The 16985-nt window shown below is 41.7% G+C and overlaps 1 protein-coding gene across 2 annotated transcripts; it reads left to right on the forward strand.

Annotated features, from left to right (window-relative positions):
* The first annotated feature begins 370 nt into the window (after window positions 1–370).
* Window positions 371–16985, forward strand: DMP1 (dentin matrix acidic phosphoprotein 1). 2 transcript variants are annotated; one of them, XM_061420766.1, is made up of 6 exons: window positions 371–481; window positions 7292–7366; window positions 8092–8139; window positions 10980–11012; window positions 11603–11650; window positions 14246–16985. In XM_061420766.1, exons 2-6 carry the CDS (start codon window positions 7307–7309, stop codon window positions 15593–15595), a joined length of 1539 nt encoding a protein of 512 aa, XP_061276750.1. In that variant the 5' UTR covers window positions 371–481; window positions 7292–7306; the 3' UTR covers window positions 15596–16985. The 2 variants fall into 2 exon arrangements, with proteins under 2 accessions (XP_061276750.1, XP_061276752.1); XM_061420768.1 differs by lacking the exons at window positions 10980–11012; window positions 11603–11650.

Consider the following 16985-nt stretch of genomic DNA (forward strand, 5'->3'; position numbering starts at 1 on the left):
CACCAGCATTAACAGGAAACGTTCTAACCACTTCTTGACTCTCCTTTTCCCATCCTTGGGTCTGCTGGGATCTGCCAGTGGGTGGAAGACATTGTCATTGTTTATAATGCTCATATAAGCCTGCATGGATGTGAATGACATATATTTAGAAAGCAAAATAAAGCTTTAGGAAGATCTTCAATTTAATGGAAACTAGTCTAGTCATTTGGGAACCACAAGAGCTTTTTAGGGCAAATCTGCTTCTGCAAGCTGGAGGAAGTGTGGGTGTACTGAAGTCCCGGTCACACCTTGTGATGTCAGTCACCCCCAGCCCGAAGTTGATTGGCTGTGAAGAGCTGAAGCAGTGTTTAAATTCCTGCACCATCAGAGAAGTGTTCAGAACCTCAACCCAAGAGAGGCTTCATTGTTACAGATTTCCTCTTCAAGAACTTCAGCCTGATTGTTGAGCCTTTGGGGGAAAAGTCTTTGTTAATTGAAGAGGGTAAGATATTTTCATTCCTAAATTCTAAAAAATAACTTCTGCTGTGTTGTTTGGAAAATATTAATATATGTACACGTTTGAGAAGCGTTATGCCATACAGAGAAAGATGGGGAGAACTGTGCCTTGGGTAAAAACGATTTCATTTGTACCTTTGCTGTTTATGCCAGTAAACAGCGGTATTAAAATGACACGTTGTCAATAGAGACAGGTGATTTTCTCAGTAACACTTTAATTAGATTTCTGCATGGTACTTCTGAAAGGGAGTTTATTTATCAAGAGGCAGATGGAAGGTCATTTTGAAGTTTGGCTTTAATTAGCAAAACAAATAAAGCTTTTACATTTAGGTTTTATGGGTATAGGTATGTTCATGGCCCACAAGACATAAAAGAATCTAAACTAGACTGGCAGAACTTTCAAAATATGGTCTTTTAAATTCAAAATCATATGATGGTATTCATCCAATAATATTCTTATGAATTGAGTAGCTGAAAGGAGATGCTAAGACCACTGAAATAAACCAAAGGTGTGTTACTTACACTATTTTTCTGGTGTTTAGCTGGATATTCATGTAAGCGTGATGTCTTACACACTATCTGAGTTCAATAAATGTTCTTCTGTTGTTTAGCTGTGTATTCATGTTAAGATGATATCTTACACACCATCAGAGTTCAATAAATGTAGAATATAACTATCTTTTAAAAACCTTTCTTAGTGTAGAGCACAGCAGTATACTCCTGTCCATCTGTACTTAAAACATTTGTTTGCATTTATCCCTTTTTTTCATCTTTATCAGAAGTGTCTGTCTTCCATAACAGACAGTGGGAGCTGTGGTCAGGCAATGCTTTTCTGCATGATGTCTTGAAGATCCCATGTGTAATAGCAACACATCAAGGACTTGTCTTCTTCGGGAGTGATAGTGTCTGCTGACCCAGACTTTATGTTTAACTGAGGGCCAAGTAGACTATGCTATTGGGTTGGCCAAAAATGTCATTTGGGTTTTCCCATGGGTTGTTATGAAAAACTGGAATGAACTTTTTGGCCAACCCAATACTTTGTTCTGGTTGGTTAAAATAAGTAAACAACCAAACAATTTTCTAATGGACATTTATCTGTTAGAACCTCCCCCCTCTTCCTGAATGGTAATGTGAACCAATGTGTCTCAGATGCTAAGAGGCCTTTCACATTTATATTTAATTTGGCAACACCTAGGAGTTATTGTACTGTGGTTGAAAGCATCTAACAAAGGGATGCTTATAGCTGACCTCAAGACAATTACAGTTGGAATGACTGGAATTTTTATTGATTTACTTGGTTGGTTTTCTGAATTTCTAATAGAATCCATGTCCTGGTCAAAATGCACTTTATTTTAAAAAAGTAGTAACAAATCAAATTCTAGCTAATAGGGGTTCTGATTAGTTGGGTTCTGGGTAATTTTGCTTTTGTAAAACCAGCTTGACACACTGCTGTATACTCGAGTATCTAGAACAGTGCCTAGCTCATAGAACGTTCTCAATAGATATTTATTGACTGCTAATAAGTGGGTATATTGTTCATTAGTCTTATTAAGGAAGACAACATTAATCCAAACATAAGGAAAGTAAGCATGATATAGTCAGCCTATAATTTTTCAAGTTTTGATTTCCTTCCTTCGGCCTATCTCTTTCATTTTAGTTTACATAAAAGAAAATATATACACATGAATATTAACTTTGAGGAAATTCTAGAAATTCTGCACTACTTGAGGGTGGCCAGAGAGGAAAGAGATTGAAATACCCTTCTCCAGATCCAGAATATCTTCAGGAGTTGGATCTTCTCAACTCTGGGGAAAAAACTGGTAAAGGTTAAAAGCCTCTAAAACACACACTTCCAAATAGGTGAAACTCAAATTGAGGTTGTCAGTTCAGTTGCTCAGTCATGTCCGACTCTTTGCAACCCCATGGACTGCAGCACACCAGGCTTCCCTGTCCATCACCAATTCCCAGAGTTACTCAAACTCATGTCCATAGAGTCAGTGATGCCATTAAACCATCTCATCCTCTGTTGTCCCCTTCTCCTCCTGCCTTCAATCTTTTCCAGCATCAGGGTCTTTCCCAGTGAGTCAGTTCTTCACATCAGGTGGCCAAGGAATTGGAGTTTCAGCTTCAGCATCAGTCCTTCCAATAAATATTCAGGACTGATTTCCTTCAGGATAACTGGTTGGATCTCCTTGCAGTCCAAGGGACTCTCAAGAGTCTTCTTCAACACCACAGTTCAAAAACATCAATTCCTCAGCGCTCAGATTTATAGTCCAACTCCTTATAATCCAACTCTCACATCCATACATGACTACCGGAAAAACCATACTTTTGACTAGATGGACATTTGTTGGCAAAGTAATATCTTTGCTTTTTACTATGTTGTCTAGTTGGTCATAGTTTTTCTTCCCAGGAGCAAGAGTCTTTTAATTTCATAGCTGCAGTCACCAACCATCTGCAGTGATTTTGGAGCCCCCCAAAATAAAGTCTGTCACTGTTTCCATTGATTCCCCATCTATTTGCCATGGAGTGATGGGACCAGATGCCATGATCTTAGTTTTCTGAATGTTGAGTTTTAAGCCAACTTTTTCACTCTCCTCTTTCACTTTCATCAAGAGGCTCTTTAGTTCTTTGCTTTCTGCCATAAGTGTGGTGTCATCTGCATTTCTGAGGTTATTGATATTTCTCCTGGCAATCTTGAGGTTATGGATTTCCTTTTGTTATGTATTCTCATTGTAGAATGACAGCAGGTGCAATGTAAAAGTGACACTTACCAATCACTGAAGAAGAACTTGGGGTTCTGGATTCATCTCTCACGCTAGTAGATTTTTTGTTCATTTATTACCCAGAGTAGGGCTACTGCATATCTGCTTCTACACTTTTGATGTGGTTGGTTAAAAAGTTTATAAGAGTTTGGAGCTCTCATCTGGAATATACTTCACACAAGTATAATTATTTTTATCAAAAACACTCATTGAAAACCTAGCATAGGGCTTAAAGCTCTGACTTTAAGGCTTGATAGCAGACTATATTCTACAGGAGGCAGCATCAGCTCTCTCAGGACCCCAGGGTGTATTTTATTTTAGTTTACCAGACTTCCACTTGGAAAATTGTGACTTTGAGTCAGGGTGCTAAATGGTATTTCTAGAAGCATGAGCAAATTGCTGCATCTTCCTTGCATTTCATAATATTCCATCCCTGCAAAACTGAACACTAGAAGCACGCCCGTCCTTCGTGAGACACACAACATTCATTAGTGTTAGAGTACTGCTTCATTGTTTTGTTATTCAGATTAGAGAGAAGCCAAAGAAAATACAAGAGAAGAACTCAATATTTGTTGGCTTTTTATCAAGACTGGAATATTTACTGGTTTTCAGAGTACCATGAAGTTATTACTATATTCAGATTTCACTTTGAAAATTAAAATGGTGAGCCATTAGACCTATGAAGCCAGCACCATTGGCATACAGTTATTTTGATAGTATTGTATTCAGCAGAAACTTTCCTTATGAAATGAACCTAAGGGACTTCCCTGGTGGTCCAGTGGTTAAGACTTTGCCTTCCAGTGCATCAGGTGAGGGTTCGATCCCTGGTTGGGGAGTTAAGATCCCACATGCCTTTGGGTCAAAAACACCAAACATAAAGAAAAAAAACAAAAAACAGAAGCAGTATTGTAACAAATTCAATAAAGACTTTTTTTTTTTTTTAAAGAAATGAATCTAAGAACTTAAAAGATGTTTTGATTGTGGTAACTAAAGTGTAAGGGAGGAAAATTTTTCCTCTACTTTCTTAGGGTCTCTGACTGGGCCTAAAAATTAAACTGGCAGAAGACAGAATAGCAGGAGAAGAGCCTACATGTTTTATTAAAATTTCCACATGTACACGGGTGCCTTCCCAAGAGAATGAGGACCTGAAGTGACTGCAACAGAAGCTTTTACAACTTTTAGGCAAAGAAACAATACATTTGTGAAGAACTGACAAGACCTAGGGGATCTGAGCTAGGGCCAGTAGCTTGTGGAGAAGTCCCCAGGAAGGTTGGGTTAGGTTAACAAGGTCTGTTTGTACAGAATTCCCTCAGCCTTGCCTCCATCCCTGCTAAAGAGACTGTCTTCCCTCCCCCCGGGACAGGGGGCAGCTTTCACATGGGATTTATCTCCTGCTTCCAGGTAGGAAAAGGAGGATCAGAACACCCTTCTGGCATCTGCTCTTTCTTAAGTGCCTCCAGCTCAACAGAATTTTTGTGTCAGAGGCATATTTTGGGATGAGATATTCTGGTTTCCTTTGAAAGTTGAATTAGGCTTGTTTTAGGGGCAGCTGAGCATTTTCAGATTGTTGATATTAGGTGAAAGATTTGAAAAAGGAATCAAAATATTATTAAAGCACATGGACTGATATGAAGTGTGCTGAATTAGGATGAAGAAAATAACACAAAGCGTAGTGATGTTGACGCGGAATGTGCTCAGGATGAGGGATGAGTGACCCTGCTGGACCATTTGGGTGTAGAATTGTAGAAATGAGGCAGGCACCTTCTCAGTCTCCTTACCTTAGGATTTCTATTGTTTTCCTGAATAAATTTAAACAATACGACTAGATGACTTCTTGAGCCCAGTGTTTCAGACGTTATTCAGTGTATTCAGTCATTATTGAGCAAGGTACAATTATTTCTGGGATCAGAGGTTGAAGTCACTTTGGAGCACTTTTAAAAACAAACCCATGCTGGCTTCCACCCTCAGCGGACAGATTTATTATCCTGTGGTGCAATTTGTGCACTGGTATTGCTGGTGGTAAAGAATCCGCTTGCCAATGCAGGAGATGCAAGAGATATGGGTTCCATCCCTGGGCTGGGAAGATCTCCTGGAGGAGGAAATGGTAACCCACTCTCTACCTGGAAAATTCCATGGACATGACTGAATGACTGTCTGATTGCTTTAAATCTCCCCAGGTGATACTTACATACAGCCAAGCCTGGGGATCTTTGTCTCATATAATTTTTGGTTTTGGTCTTGGCTGTGTGGCATGTGGGATCTTAGTTCCCTGATTAGGGTTCGAACCTGCACCTCTTGCATTGGAAGTACAAAGTCTTAACCATTGGACTTTTAGGGAAGTCCCTAGCTTAGATCTTTTGTCACCAGCATAGTATATTTTAACATTTAAAGACACAAATCAGTAGAAGTAAAGTCTCAAATCAGCCTGCAGGACTTTCCAAACAATGTTTGGACATCCATCTGTTAGGACAGCCCCAGGGCTCATGAGTGCCAGGCAAATTATTTTCCTTTTAAATCACTTCAATAACTTTTTACATTAGCATTGAGGACATTTATTTTTAGATATAGAACAAATTGCTTTTCAAACCACCAGTTCTTGAGGTGTGAAATGAAGCCACCCTCCAGGAAAATACAGTTTAATTTGGCAGGTTTCTCTCAGTGTGATTCACAAGTGTATCCCAAACCTCTAATCTTCCCTGGATCTTTCAGTACTGTGAATGACGCTGAAAAAATTTAGCATAATCATGTATAATGTATGACTAAAAGGAGCACAGTGGATATGGCACGCTCTCTGGAGCCATAATATGAAGGCTACATCATGGGTTTCTTGCAGATGAAGAAAATGCAAAACCAATCGAGTTTGTTTAGATGTTATTGTGAGGTTATAAACATGACTGAGGATCCCTGCATGTGTGTGTGTGTGTGTGTGTGTGTGTGTGTGTGAAGACAAATGCCCACATCTGTCAGTGGTATCAATAATGTAGTTTTGTGGAATGATATTTGCCAGTCTGTTCTGACACATTGGTCTGCATAATCAGTGTCAAACTGAAAGATCAGAAATTTCTCTATTGCTCTTTCCTTACTTTTCCTTCATTTATCATAGCTTATGTATTAGTTAAGAAGTATTTATAGAGCTTCTTATTGAAAAGTTTTCAATTTATCTCTTGGGAGTGAAGTTTTTAAAAAATCCTAATAAACCTAATAATTCACACATATACTTCATCCACTGAAGTATACCATTGATTTTTTTTGTACACTCAGAGTTTAACAACCTTCACCAAAATCAATTTTAGAACATTTCATTATGTCCAAAATTCACCCATTAGCTGTCACTCCAACACCTCATCTTCTCTTTAGTGCTCAGTTGCTCAGTCATGTCTGACTCTTTGCAACTCTTTGGACTGTTGCTGGCCAGGCTCCTCTGTCCATGGGATTTTCAGGCAAGGATACTGAAGTGGGCTGTCATTTTCCTTCTCCAGGGGATCTTCCACACCCAGAGACTGAACCCACATCGCCTTTGTCTCCTGCATTGCAGGAAGGTCCTTTACCTGCTGATCCATCAGGGAAGCCCTGATCTCCTCTGTGCTCTGTTGTGCTTAGTTGCTCCAGCCCTGGGCAAACACTTACTTTCTGTCTCTATAGATTTGCCTTCAATGGACCTTTCCTATGAATGGAATCATACAGTATATGATCTTTGGTGCCTGGCTTCTTTCACTCAATATAATGTTTGCAAGATTCCTCTACTTTGAAGCATGCATCAATACTTCATTCCTTGTTATGGCTGAATAATATTCCATTGATGGACAGGGAGGCCTGGCGTGCTGCGATTCATGGGGTCGCAAAGAGCTGGACACGACTGAGCGACTGAACTGAACTGAACTGAATATTCCATTGTATGGATATAGTGCATTTTATTTAGCTATTCATCAGTTAAAAAATAAACTCATCTAAATATCCATCGAAATTGTTAAAAGTTGAAGCTCTTACATTTCTTTGGTGTGAAGAAAATCATCTTCTGTCTTTCATCACAGGTAGGGGTGACACAGATGGCTATGAAGACCACCATCCTGCTTATGTTCCTGTGGGGACTTTCCTGTGCTCTTCCAGTAAGTATCAGGATAGAGATGTATGAAAAAGAAACCTTTATATCTAACACTGCACATGTCATTTATTATAAGCTAAACTTTGGCCACCTCATGTGAAGAGTTGACTCATTGGAAAAGACTCTGATGATGGGAGGGATTGGGGGCAGGAGAAGAAGGGGACGACAGAGGATGAGATGGCTGGATGGCATCACTGACTCGATGGACGTGAGCCTGGGTGAACTCCGGGAGTTGGTGATGGACAGGGAGGCCTAGTGTGCTGTGATTCATGGGGTCGCAAAGAGTCAGACATGACTGAGCGACTGATCTGATCTGAACTGAACTGAAAGTGGTTGTGCATGTTCCAGTCAGATGACAATAGTAAATTCCTAGGAAGATTCTTTCTTTAAAATATCATCCAATTTATCCCTTATTCTGCTCGGACAGCATTCATATAGGAAGATGCTCATTTTCTTCCTTATAAGCCATGGTTCTCAAAATGTTATCCCCAGACCAGCTGCGTCAGGATCAACTAGGACCTTGTTAAAAATGTAAATTCTCAGGTCCTAACTCAGACCTACAGAACCAGACTCTCTGGGGATGGGACACGGCAACTTGTGGTTTAGCAAGGCGATTCTTATTCTTATTCATGCTAAAATTTGACGACTACTCCTTCTAACTCTGTGATATGTGAACACCTGCTACCTTGGAAATTTCTGGAGACTGACCATGTGTACCAAATTTTCTAGGTAGCCAGGTATCAAAATACTGAATCCAAGAGCTCTGAAGAATGGAAGGTGAGTAGAAATAAGATTTTTGGAAATATTTTTATTTTAGTATGTTATTAGTATAACCAAATTGGCTTCACTGCAAATGTTGAAACTACTAATGATTTTAATGAACACATTAGTAACCTGAGATATAGAGGGTAAGGGCTATGATTTCTAGTTTTTATAAGAAAATGTAGTTTATATAATGCTTTGACTTCAACTTAATAGTGTAATTTGGCGAGGAAGCATTTTTTTCCTTTAGCTTTATTTTCATGATCGGTCTGTGTGGTAGAGCAAGGGGATGGTTGACAATGAACCAAGTTTGTCCTTGAAAAATTAGGACTAGAGATCTGTTTTATCAGATGTCTGGTAGGCAAGAGGTTAGGAGGTCAAGTCCTGGAAGTGGGGGGGGGGGAGAAAGAATGAGAGAACACCAGAGTCTTTGGAATGAGAGCTAATCCAATAGTTCTTAATGCTCAGTAACTCAGGAGCCATTGCCAGACACAGTTCTTTGTTTTGCTTGTGTTAACTTTTTGAATCTTCACAGTATCCCCAATGAATTAGGTATTGTATTTTATTCTTATTTTACAAATGAGAACTCTGAGACACAGAAAATAACCCAATCTGTATAGGTAATATGGTTAATTAGGGTTCATGCCAGACTTTGAACCCAGGTCACTCTGGCCCCAGAATCTGTATTTTTACTGAGTGTTATATCCTTCTTGGAAAGGAACCAGGTCTAGGAAGTCAGCAGCTTTTCAAGATTGGAGCTACAGTTGTCACTCCGTATCCATAAGGGATTTAGTTCTGGGACCTCTGTGGATACCAAGATCCATGGATGCTCAATGCTTATATAAAATTGCATAGTATTTTCATATAACCTGTGCCCATATTCATGTATACTTTAAATCATCTTTAGATTACCTATAATACCTAATAAAATGCCATGCAAATACTTGCTGGAGTGCATCAAGTACGTTTTGCCTTTGGGAACTTTCTGGAAGTTTCTCTTTTTTTCTTTCTTTCTTCCCTTCTTTCCTTCCCACCTTTCTTTTTTTCCCTACTATTTTTGATCTGAGGCTGGTTGAGTGTGTGGATGTGAAACTCATGCATATGAAGGACTGACTGTACACGTGAGGGTTAAAATCTTAACTTAAATCAGAATGTGTTTCATTACCTATTTCCTGCCGGCTTTTACATATGCTACAGCTGGTTGTTTAGTTACTAAGTTGTGTCTGACTCTTTGAGACCCCATGGACTATAGCCTGCCAGGTTTGACACAGCTAGGGCATAATGCTAGGGCTTTCCTGCTGACTCAGACAGTAAAGAATCTGCCAGCAATGCAGGAGACCTGGGTTCGATCCCTGGACTGGGAAGATCCCCTGGAGGTGGGCTTGGCAACCCGCTCCAGTATTCTTGAGAATACTGGAGAATCCCCATGGACAGAGGGGCCTGGCAGGCTACTGTAGTCCGTACAGTCCAGGCTACAGTCTGGCTACGGTCCGACTCGCAAAGAGGTGGACATGACTGAGTGATAGAGCACAGGGCACAGTACTGTTAGTGCTGGCTAGATAGTGTCCAAGGCCTGAGACAGGGTCCTGCCCCTGCTTGAGGCTGGAATAGGCATTGCAAAGTTTCTTACATGAACTTTCGCCAGGGATGTCCTTGGGCTGGTTAGTTTAAAAGCAGCTGCTGTGGATCCTTTCGTTTAGCCAGAGTGCCACAAACATGCAGTAGTCTCAGGCCTAGCCTTAGCATGAGAAAAATAAGAATGTCTGGCTCCCTTCTACCCTTTAAGTGACTGGAGTAGAGTCTGCCACGGTGCCTGCGGCAGTGTCGCAGGCCAGAGACTTAGAGTGACCATGGCTTTCCCGTCTAGGAGAGATCCCCAGCCCAGGACTGCCGAGAGGTTTGCTGAAGATGTGCTCCCAGCAGCTCCTCTCTGCTCTCGTTGGCACCTTGGGTCTGCACATCCATCACTTAGCCGCTTTGAGCCACATGGGATTCGGGACTTTTGTCCTGCTCAAGGGGGAGGAGGAGAGTAGGTGGGGAGAGGGGACCAGAGATGGTACAGGCATTCTTAGAGCTCTTATAAGATTAAAGAAAGTAAAATAAATCAGAACTGTGACTAATTTTCAGACTTAGCATTTTGCGATTTTGGTGATCTTACATGACTCAAGACAGGTGGCTTTTTTCTATTCAGTTTTGTCCACTACTCAATTTCATAAAGGATATTTTATAATCCTTTTGAGTGTTCTCAAAAGGGATCATTTCTTCAGGTTATATCATACTGAATGGTCTCAAGAGGCTTTCATAAGCATTAGCCAAATTCCTCCTCACAGCAACCATGAGCAATAAGCAAAGTGGTTGCTAATATTCTAAATTTAGGAATAAGAACCTGACATCACAGAGGTGACGTGAATTGTCCAGCCATTAGAGTTTACCTAAGACCTAAGTGTTTCCTGAAACACATGAATTTCAGTACTACCCTTAAGACAGTTTTCAGGGCTAAAACACAAGCCAAGGAGTGAATTGACACTTTAAATCTGGGTTTATGAGTTCTACTGCTATTTTTTCTATCTTATATTTTTTCTGGGTTGTGTATTTTTCTTCAAAGAAATTTTATTTTTCTCTAACTATGGGAAATATGAAAATCTTCTAAGTTTTTTTATGTACAAGACCTTTTTATGCCATTGGTCTCACATTCATTCATTTTTTTAGCCATTTCATTATAAAATATCATTAATACTCATGTAAATATAAAATATCTATCAATAAGCTAAAAAAAACCCTAAAATTATTATGAATGTTTGCAATGATATGATCCACCTGTGAAGGAGTAACTTGTTTTCCTCCCTTTGCTACAGGGTCATTTGGCTCATACACCAACACCACCTTTGGTAACTATCTCATTTATTTTTCCAAACTTTAAGCTTTTTATTTTGTATTGGGTATAGCTGATTAACAATGCTGTGGTAGTTTCAGGTGAACAGCAAAGGGTCTAAGCCATACATATATATGTATCCATTCTCCCCCAACCCACCCGCTCCCCCTTCTATCCAGACTGTTGTACAACATTGAGTAGAGTTCCGTGTGCTATGCGGTAGGTCCTTGTTGGTTATCCATTTTTAATATAGCAGTGTGTCCATGACCCTCCCAAACTCCCCAACACTCTAATTTATTTTTTGGCCTCAGTGATAAATATGGAATGAAGAGCATGTCTACCTCTGAATTCTCCCACTCTTTTTTCCTTCCTATTTTATAGGACTTTTTATATTTTATAATATTCTTTTGTATTTTAAAATATTTTATAATATTTATTTATTATAAACATCTCATAAAATCACTTTGACTCTCTTCTCATCATCTCAGGCCATTTGGAAAGCTGTAAATCCAAACCACAATTTTTGATGCACTCCATGTTTTCTTTCCTTTCCTCAGGAATTACTAACATGAAAAATAAACAACAACATTTTTTTTTTCTTTTTAGGAGAGCAGTGAGTCATCAGAAGAAAGTAAACTTAGCTCAGAGGAACAGGTAATTAAACAGACCTTTCTTAACTTTCCAGGCTACTTAGGAGTTGAAGGAAATGATGTTAGATTAAATTACCTGGTGACTGTTCTAAATATAAGATGTTCTAAACTTTGGTTATGCTGTCTAAAAAGTCCTATAAAATAGGAAGGAAAAAAGAGTGGGAGAACTCAGAGGTAGACACGCTCTTCATTCCATATTTATCACTGGGGCCAGATGATAGACACTGTGGCCCTAAATGTTCCTCTAGTTAAAGAGAACACACTCACACACACATACACAGAGAGAGTCATATACTCTGTTAGACAACAGCTTGCTCATAAATCTCAGATATTGCTTTTACAACTGGAGCAGTTCAGACCAGGCAGAGAAAAACATTCTGGTTCATGTGAGATACCTTCAGCGCCTGAAGACTGCCTCTGTGCCCAGAATCCTGCTAGACCGCTACAGGAGAGACTAGCTCTTGCCCTGAGGAAACTTTAAGAGGACAGTTGCTTCAGTAATGACTTCTTTTTTTAAAAAATAGTTTCTCATCTGTGGCCCTGGGAGATAGAAAAGCTGACTTAGCTTGAAAGTGAAAGTTGCTCAGTCGTGTCCAACTCTTAGCAACTCCATGGACTATACAGCCCATGGAATTCTCCAGGCCAGAATACTAGAGCGGGTAGTCTTTCCCTTTTCCAGGGGATCTTCCCAAGCCAGCAATTGAACCCAGGTCTCCTGCATTGCAGGCAGATTCTTTACCAGCTGAACCACAAGGGAAGCCCAAGAATACTGGAGTGGATAGCCTATCCCTTCTCCAGTGGATCTTCCTGACCCAGGAATCGAACTGGGGTCTCCTGCATTACAGGTGGATTCTTTACCAACGACCTATGAGGGAAGCCCTTAGCTTATATCTCTGTAATAAAAAACTTGCTAGCATTTTTTTTCTTCCCTTCTGCTTTCCTATGCCTCCTCCCTGTCCCCCCTTTTCTCTCCCCCTCCTTCTTCTTTTCATTTTCCTAAGACATTTAGTCATTGCTTTCTTAACTGTCCTGTCGTTTTAACCAAACTCAATCCCCTGGGCTCCACTTATCCTAGGAGCTGGGTTTCTTCTAGGATGTTGACTGAAGATTCATCAGACGAACATTGTATACATTTATAAGCATAGAATTGGGGAAACGCTCTTTTTGGGGAGACCTTGTGATTTATAACCTCCATGTTCTCTGAGCTCTTAGATGACAGCAACAGTTTTGGGCGGGGGGTGCAATATGAGACTACTGAGGTAAGAAAAGCTCCATGGATGCTCAGTTCCAGCAGATTCATGTAAATTCTAGTGATGGGAAGAGTGTCATCACCCTGTATTCCCTCCCGTCAGAACTCAGACACTGATGAGTAGGGTCAGGTGGGAAAAGAAAAAAAAAAAAATGGGCAAGTTGCTTGGGCTTCCCAGGTGGCTCAGTGGTAAAGAATCTGCCTGCCAATGCCGGAGACATGGATTCCACCCCTGGGTCAGGAGGATCCACTGGAGAAGGAAATGGCACCTGACTCCACTATTCTTGCCTGGGAAATCCCATGTAGCCTGGCAGGCTATAGTTCATGGAGTCACAAAGAGTCGGACACAACTTAGTGATTAAACAGCAGCAGTAGAGAGAGAGTAGATTTTTCCAGTGCGTGATGAATGAAGGCTCATTGACCTTCCTTATCTGAGTAGAGCATCCAATTGTTTTATTTCTGGGGATCATCCCTCTGAGCTACACTTAGAACTCAGATATCACCCCAGGTACACTCCTTCAGCTGAGCCTTCTATAGGCAACTCTCTGCCTGTGCAAACCAGTATAAATATGGTTTTGGTGAGATCTATACCTTACTGCAATATTATACTTTCATTTCAGCCAAAGGTTTCATTCACCTGCTCTAATACATTTCCATCCCCAGCCCCAGAGTTGGTTTGAAAAAATATCTGAGTCATTTCAAAATCACCCAGTATTTTAAAAAAACCTCTATTTTAAACCAAATAATTTGATGAGTATATCTTCCCTAGTGGCTCAGACGGTAAACAATCTGCCTGCAATGCAGGAGACCTGGATTCGATTCCTGGGTCTGGAAGATACTCTGGAGAAGGGAATAGCAATCCACTCCAGAATTCTTGCCTAGAGAATCCCATGGACAGAGGAACCTGGTGGGTTACAGTCCATGGGATCGCAAAGAGTCAGACATGACTGAGTGACCAACACGCTTACTTTCACTGTTTTAAACCAAATAGTTTGAGGAGTATTATAAATCAATTCTTTAATTTACAAAAAAATTTCTGAAAGTATCCCTTAAGGACTCAGACTTACAATATGATTTGAGTTTCATAAACGTAATTTCTAGAGAACATTTTGAAAAGATTTGTGCAGCACTGAGTGAATGGTGCCTATGGAAAATGGGATGACTTGACTTTCAACTTCCCTTCCTTCTTTTTAACCCCTGTTTGAGACATTATTGAGCCATAGAACTGAACATGGCTTAGATGAGGGACACAGGAAGAAGAAAACAAAAAGAGCCTAGATGGGCATTAGGTACAACCCTCTAGAGCAGCTCCTGGGGGTACTGACCATGTCTCTTAACCCCAAACTCCAGGCAAATGAAGACCCCAGTGACAGCACAGAATCCGAGGAGGTCCTGGGCCTTGATGATCAGCAACATGTTCATAGACCAGCTGGCGGCCTCTCTCGGAGGGGAGGAAGCGAAGGTGATAATAAAGATGATGATGAAGACGAGAGCGGAGATGACACCTTTGGGGATGATGATGGTGGCCCAGGACCCGAAGAGAGACGATCAGGAGGGGACTCCAGGCTTGGAAGCGACGAAGACTCGGCTGACACCACACGATCCAGGGAAGACAGCACCCCACAAGGGGATGAGGGGGCCCGTGATACCACCAGCGAGAGCAGGGACCTTGACCGTGAGGATGAGGGGAACAGCAGGCCCGAGGGCGGTGACTCCACTCCAGACAGCGACAGTGAGGAGCACTGGGTGGGAGGCGGCAGTGAGGGGGACAGCAGCCACGGGGATGGCTCTGAGTTCGACGATGAAGGGATGCAGAGCGATGACCCGGGCGCCTACAGGAGCGAGAGGGGCAACTCCCCAATAAGCGATGCCGGCCTCAAGTCAAGAGAATCGAAAGGGGACGATGAGGAGCAGGCAAGCACCCAGGATTCCCATGAGAGCCCAGCAGCCGCGTATCCCCGCAGGAAATTCTTCCGGAAGTCTCGTCTTCCTGAGGAAGATGGCAGAGGGGAGCTTGACGATAGCCGCACGATAGAAGTCATGAGTGACTCCACCGAAAACCCCGACTCCAAAGAAGCCGGCCTCGGCCAATCCAGGGAACACAGCAAGAGTGAATCTCGACAAGAGAGTGAGGAGAACCGGTCCCCGGAAGACAGTCAGGATGTCCAAGACCCCAGCAGCGAGTCTAGTCAAGAGGTCGACCTGCCTTCTCAAGAAAACAGTAGCGAATCTCAGGAAGAGGCGCTCCATGAGTCCAGGGGTGACAACCCCGACAACGCCACCAGTCACTCCAGAGAACATCAGGCGGATAGTGAGTCCAGTGAGGAGGGCGTGTTGGATAAGCCCTCCGATTCAGAGAGCACATCCACAGAGGAACAGGCTGACAGCGAATCCCATGAGAGCCTCAGGTCCTCGGAGGAGAGCCCAGAGTCCACTGAAGAGCAGAACAGTTCTAGCCAGGAGGGCGCCCAGACCCAGAGCCGGAGCCAGGAGAGCCCGTCTGAGGAGGACGATGGTAGCGATTCCCAGGACAGCAGCAGATCGAAAGAGGACAGCAACTCGACCGAGAGCGTGTCAAGCAGTGAGGAAGAGGCCCAAGCTAAAAACACTGAGGTAGAAAGCAGAAAATTAACAGTCGATGCGTACCACAACAAACCCATCGGAGATCAGGATGACAATGATTGCCAAGATGGCTATTAGCATGGGCGTGCCTGAGCGCCTCTCACAGACAGGCGTCCTGGAGGCTGGAGACTAGGGAAAATCATAACCGTAATTTATTGACGTTTGTATCAGAAGAATAGCCTGAGGCCATTTCTTTCTGAAAGGAAATGCTCGATGTTATACTTGTTTGTGTCTAGGATGTCATCAAACCATAGAGGTTTCAATAATGGAAAATGTCACTAGAACACCCTCCATGGGAGACCTGAAGCAAGGAAAGATGTGTGTTGTTGCTTCACAGCTGAAATAGTTCCTAACTCATTAACCTAACGCACAGTTACACAGGTTGTGCTATGTACCAGGCACTGCACTGGGTGGCGAGGAGGTCAAGAAGCTTAAAGACTTGTCTCTTGCTCCTGAGGAGAAGGTTTTGTTGTTGTTCAGGCTCTAAGTTGTGTCCATCTCTTTGTGACCCATGGACTGCAGCACACCAGGCTCCTCTGTCCTCTCCTAACTCCGGAGTTTGCTCAAATTCATGTCCATTGAGTCAGTGATGCTATCTAACCATCTCATCCTCTGTTGCCCCCTTCTCCTTGTGCCTTCAATCTTTCCCAACATCAGGGTCTTTTCCAATGAGTGGGCTCTCCGCATCAGGTGGCCAAAGTATTGGAGTTTCAGCTTCAGCATCAGTCCTTTCAATGAATATTCAGGGTTAATTTCCTTCAGAATTGACTAGTTTGATCTCTGAGAAGCTTATAGAGGGTAAATAAAGCTGAAAAGGGATAAATATGACAAAAGCAAGAATTATTACAATCCAGTGCGGTGATTGCTATTAACACAGATAATGAACAAAACATATGGATTCACAGAAGAGGGCGCACTTTGCCTTGAGAATTAGAGAGGGCTTCACAGCAGGAAAGACACTGGAGTCAGAACGTTGCATGGGATTTCTCCATTTAAGGCTAGACAATTCTATTTATCCTTGGTATCAACAATAGAAAATCCTATATGAATAAACATTTAGTTTGTGAAAGTGTTTTCAAAACAGGGCGCAGTAATGTGCTTCAGATAAGCAAAAATTCTTTTTTCAATTAATTAACCCTTTTTGATTTTTTCCTTTTTTGTGTGTGTATGTGTGTGTGTGTGACACTCCCATGAGCGTCACCTCCCTTACCACTGGTGATGATATGGAGGACTGGGTGGGGGAGGGTGGAAAAATGAAATTCCTCTTTAAATAGACAACTATCAGCTTAATTTTTTTCTAAGATCAATCCATGTGCAAAGCTAGAAAAACTGTTCTTGGAGTACTCTATTTGTGTTGCACATAGCAAAATTGTGTGTATAGAATTCAGTTGATTTTTGCCTAATACCCTTTGAAATGTTACCTCAACCTAAAATATTTGTTTTGTAATAAAGATTATAATATCCAGAA

This window comes from Bos javanicus, chromosome 6, assembly GCF_032452875.1.
Source record: "Bos javanicus breed banteng chromosome 6, ARS-OSU_banteng_1.0, whole genome shotgun sequence".
Classification (NCBI taxonomy): Eukaryota; Metazoa; Chordata; class Mammalia; order Artiodactyla; family Bovidae; genus Bos; species Bos javanicus.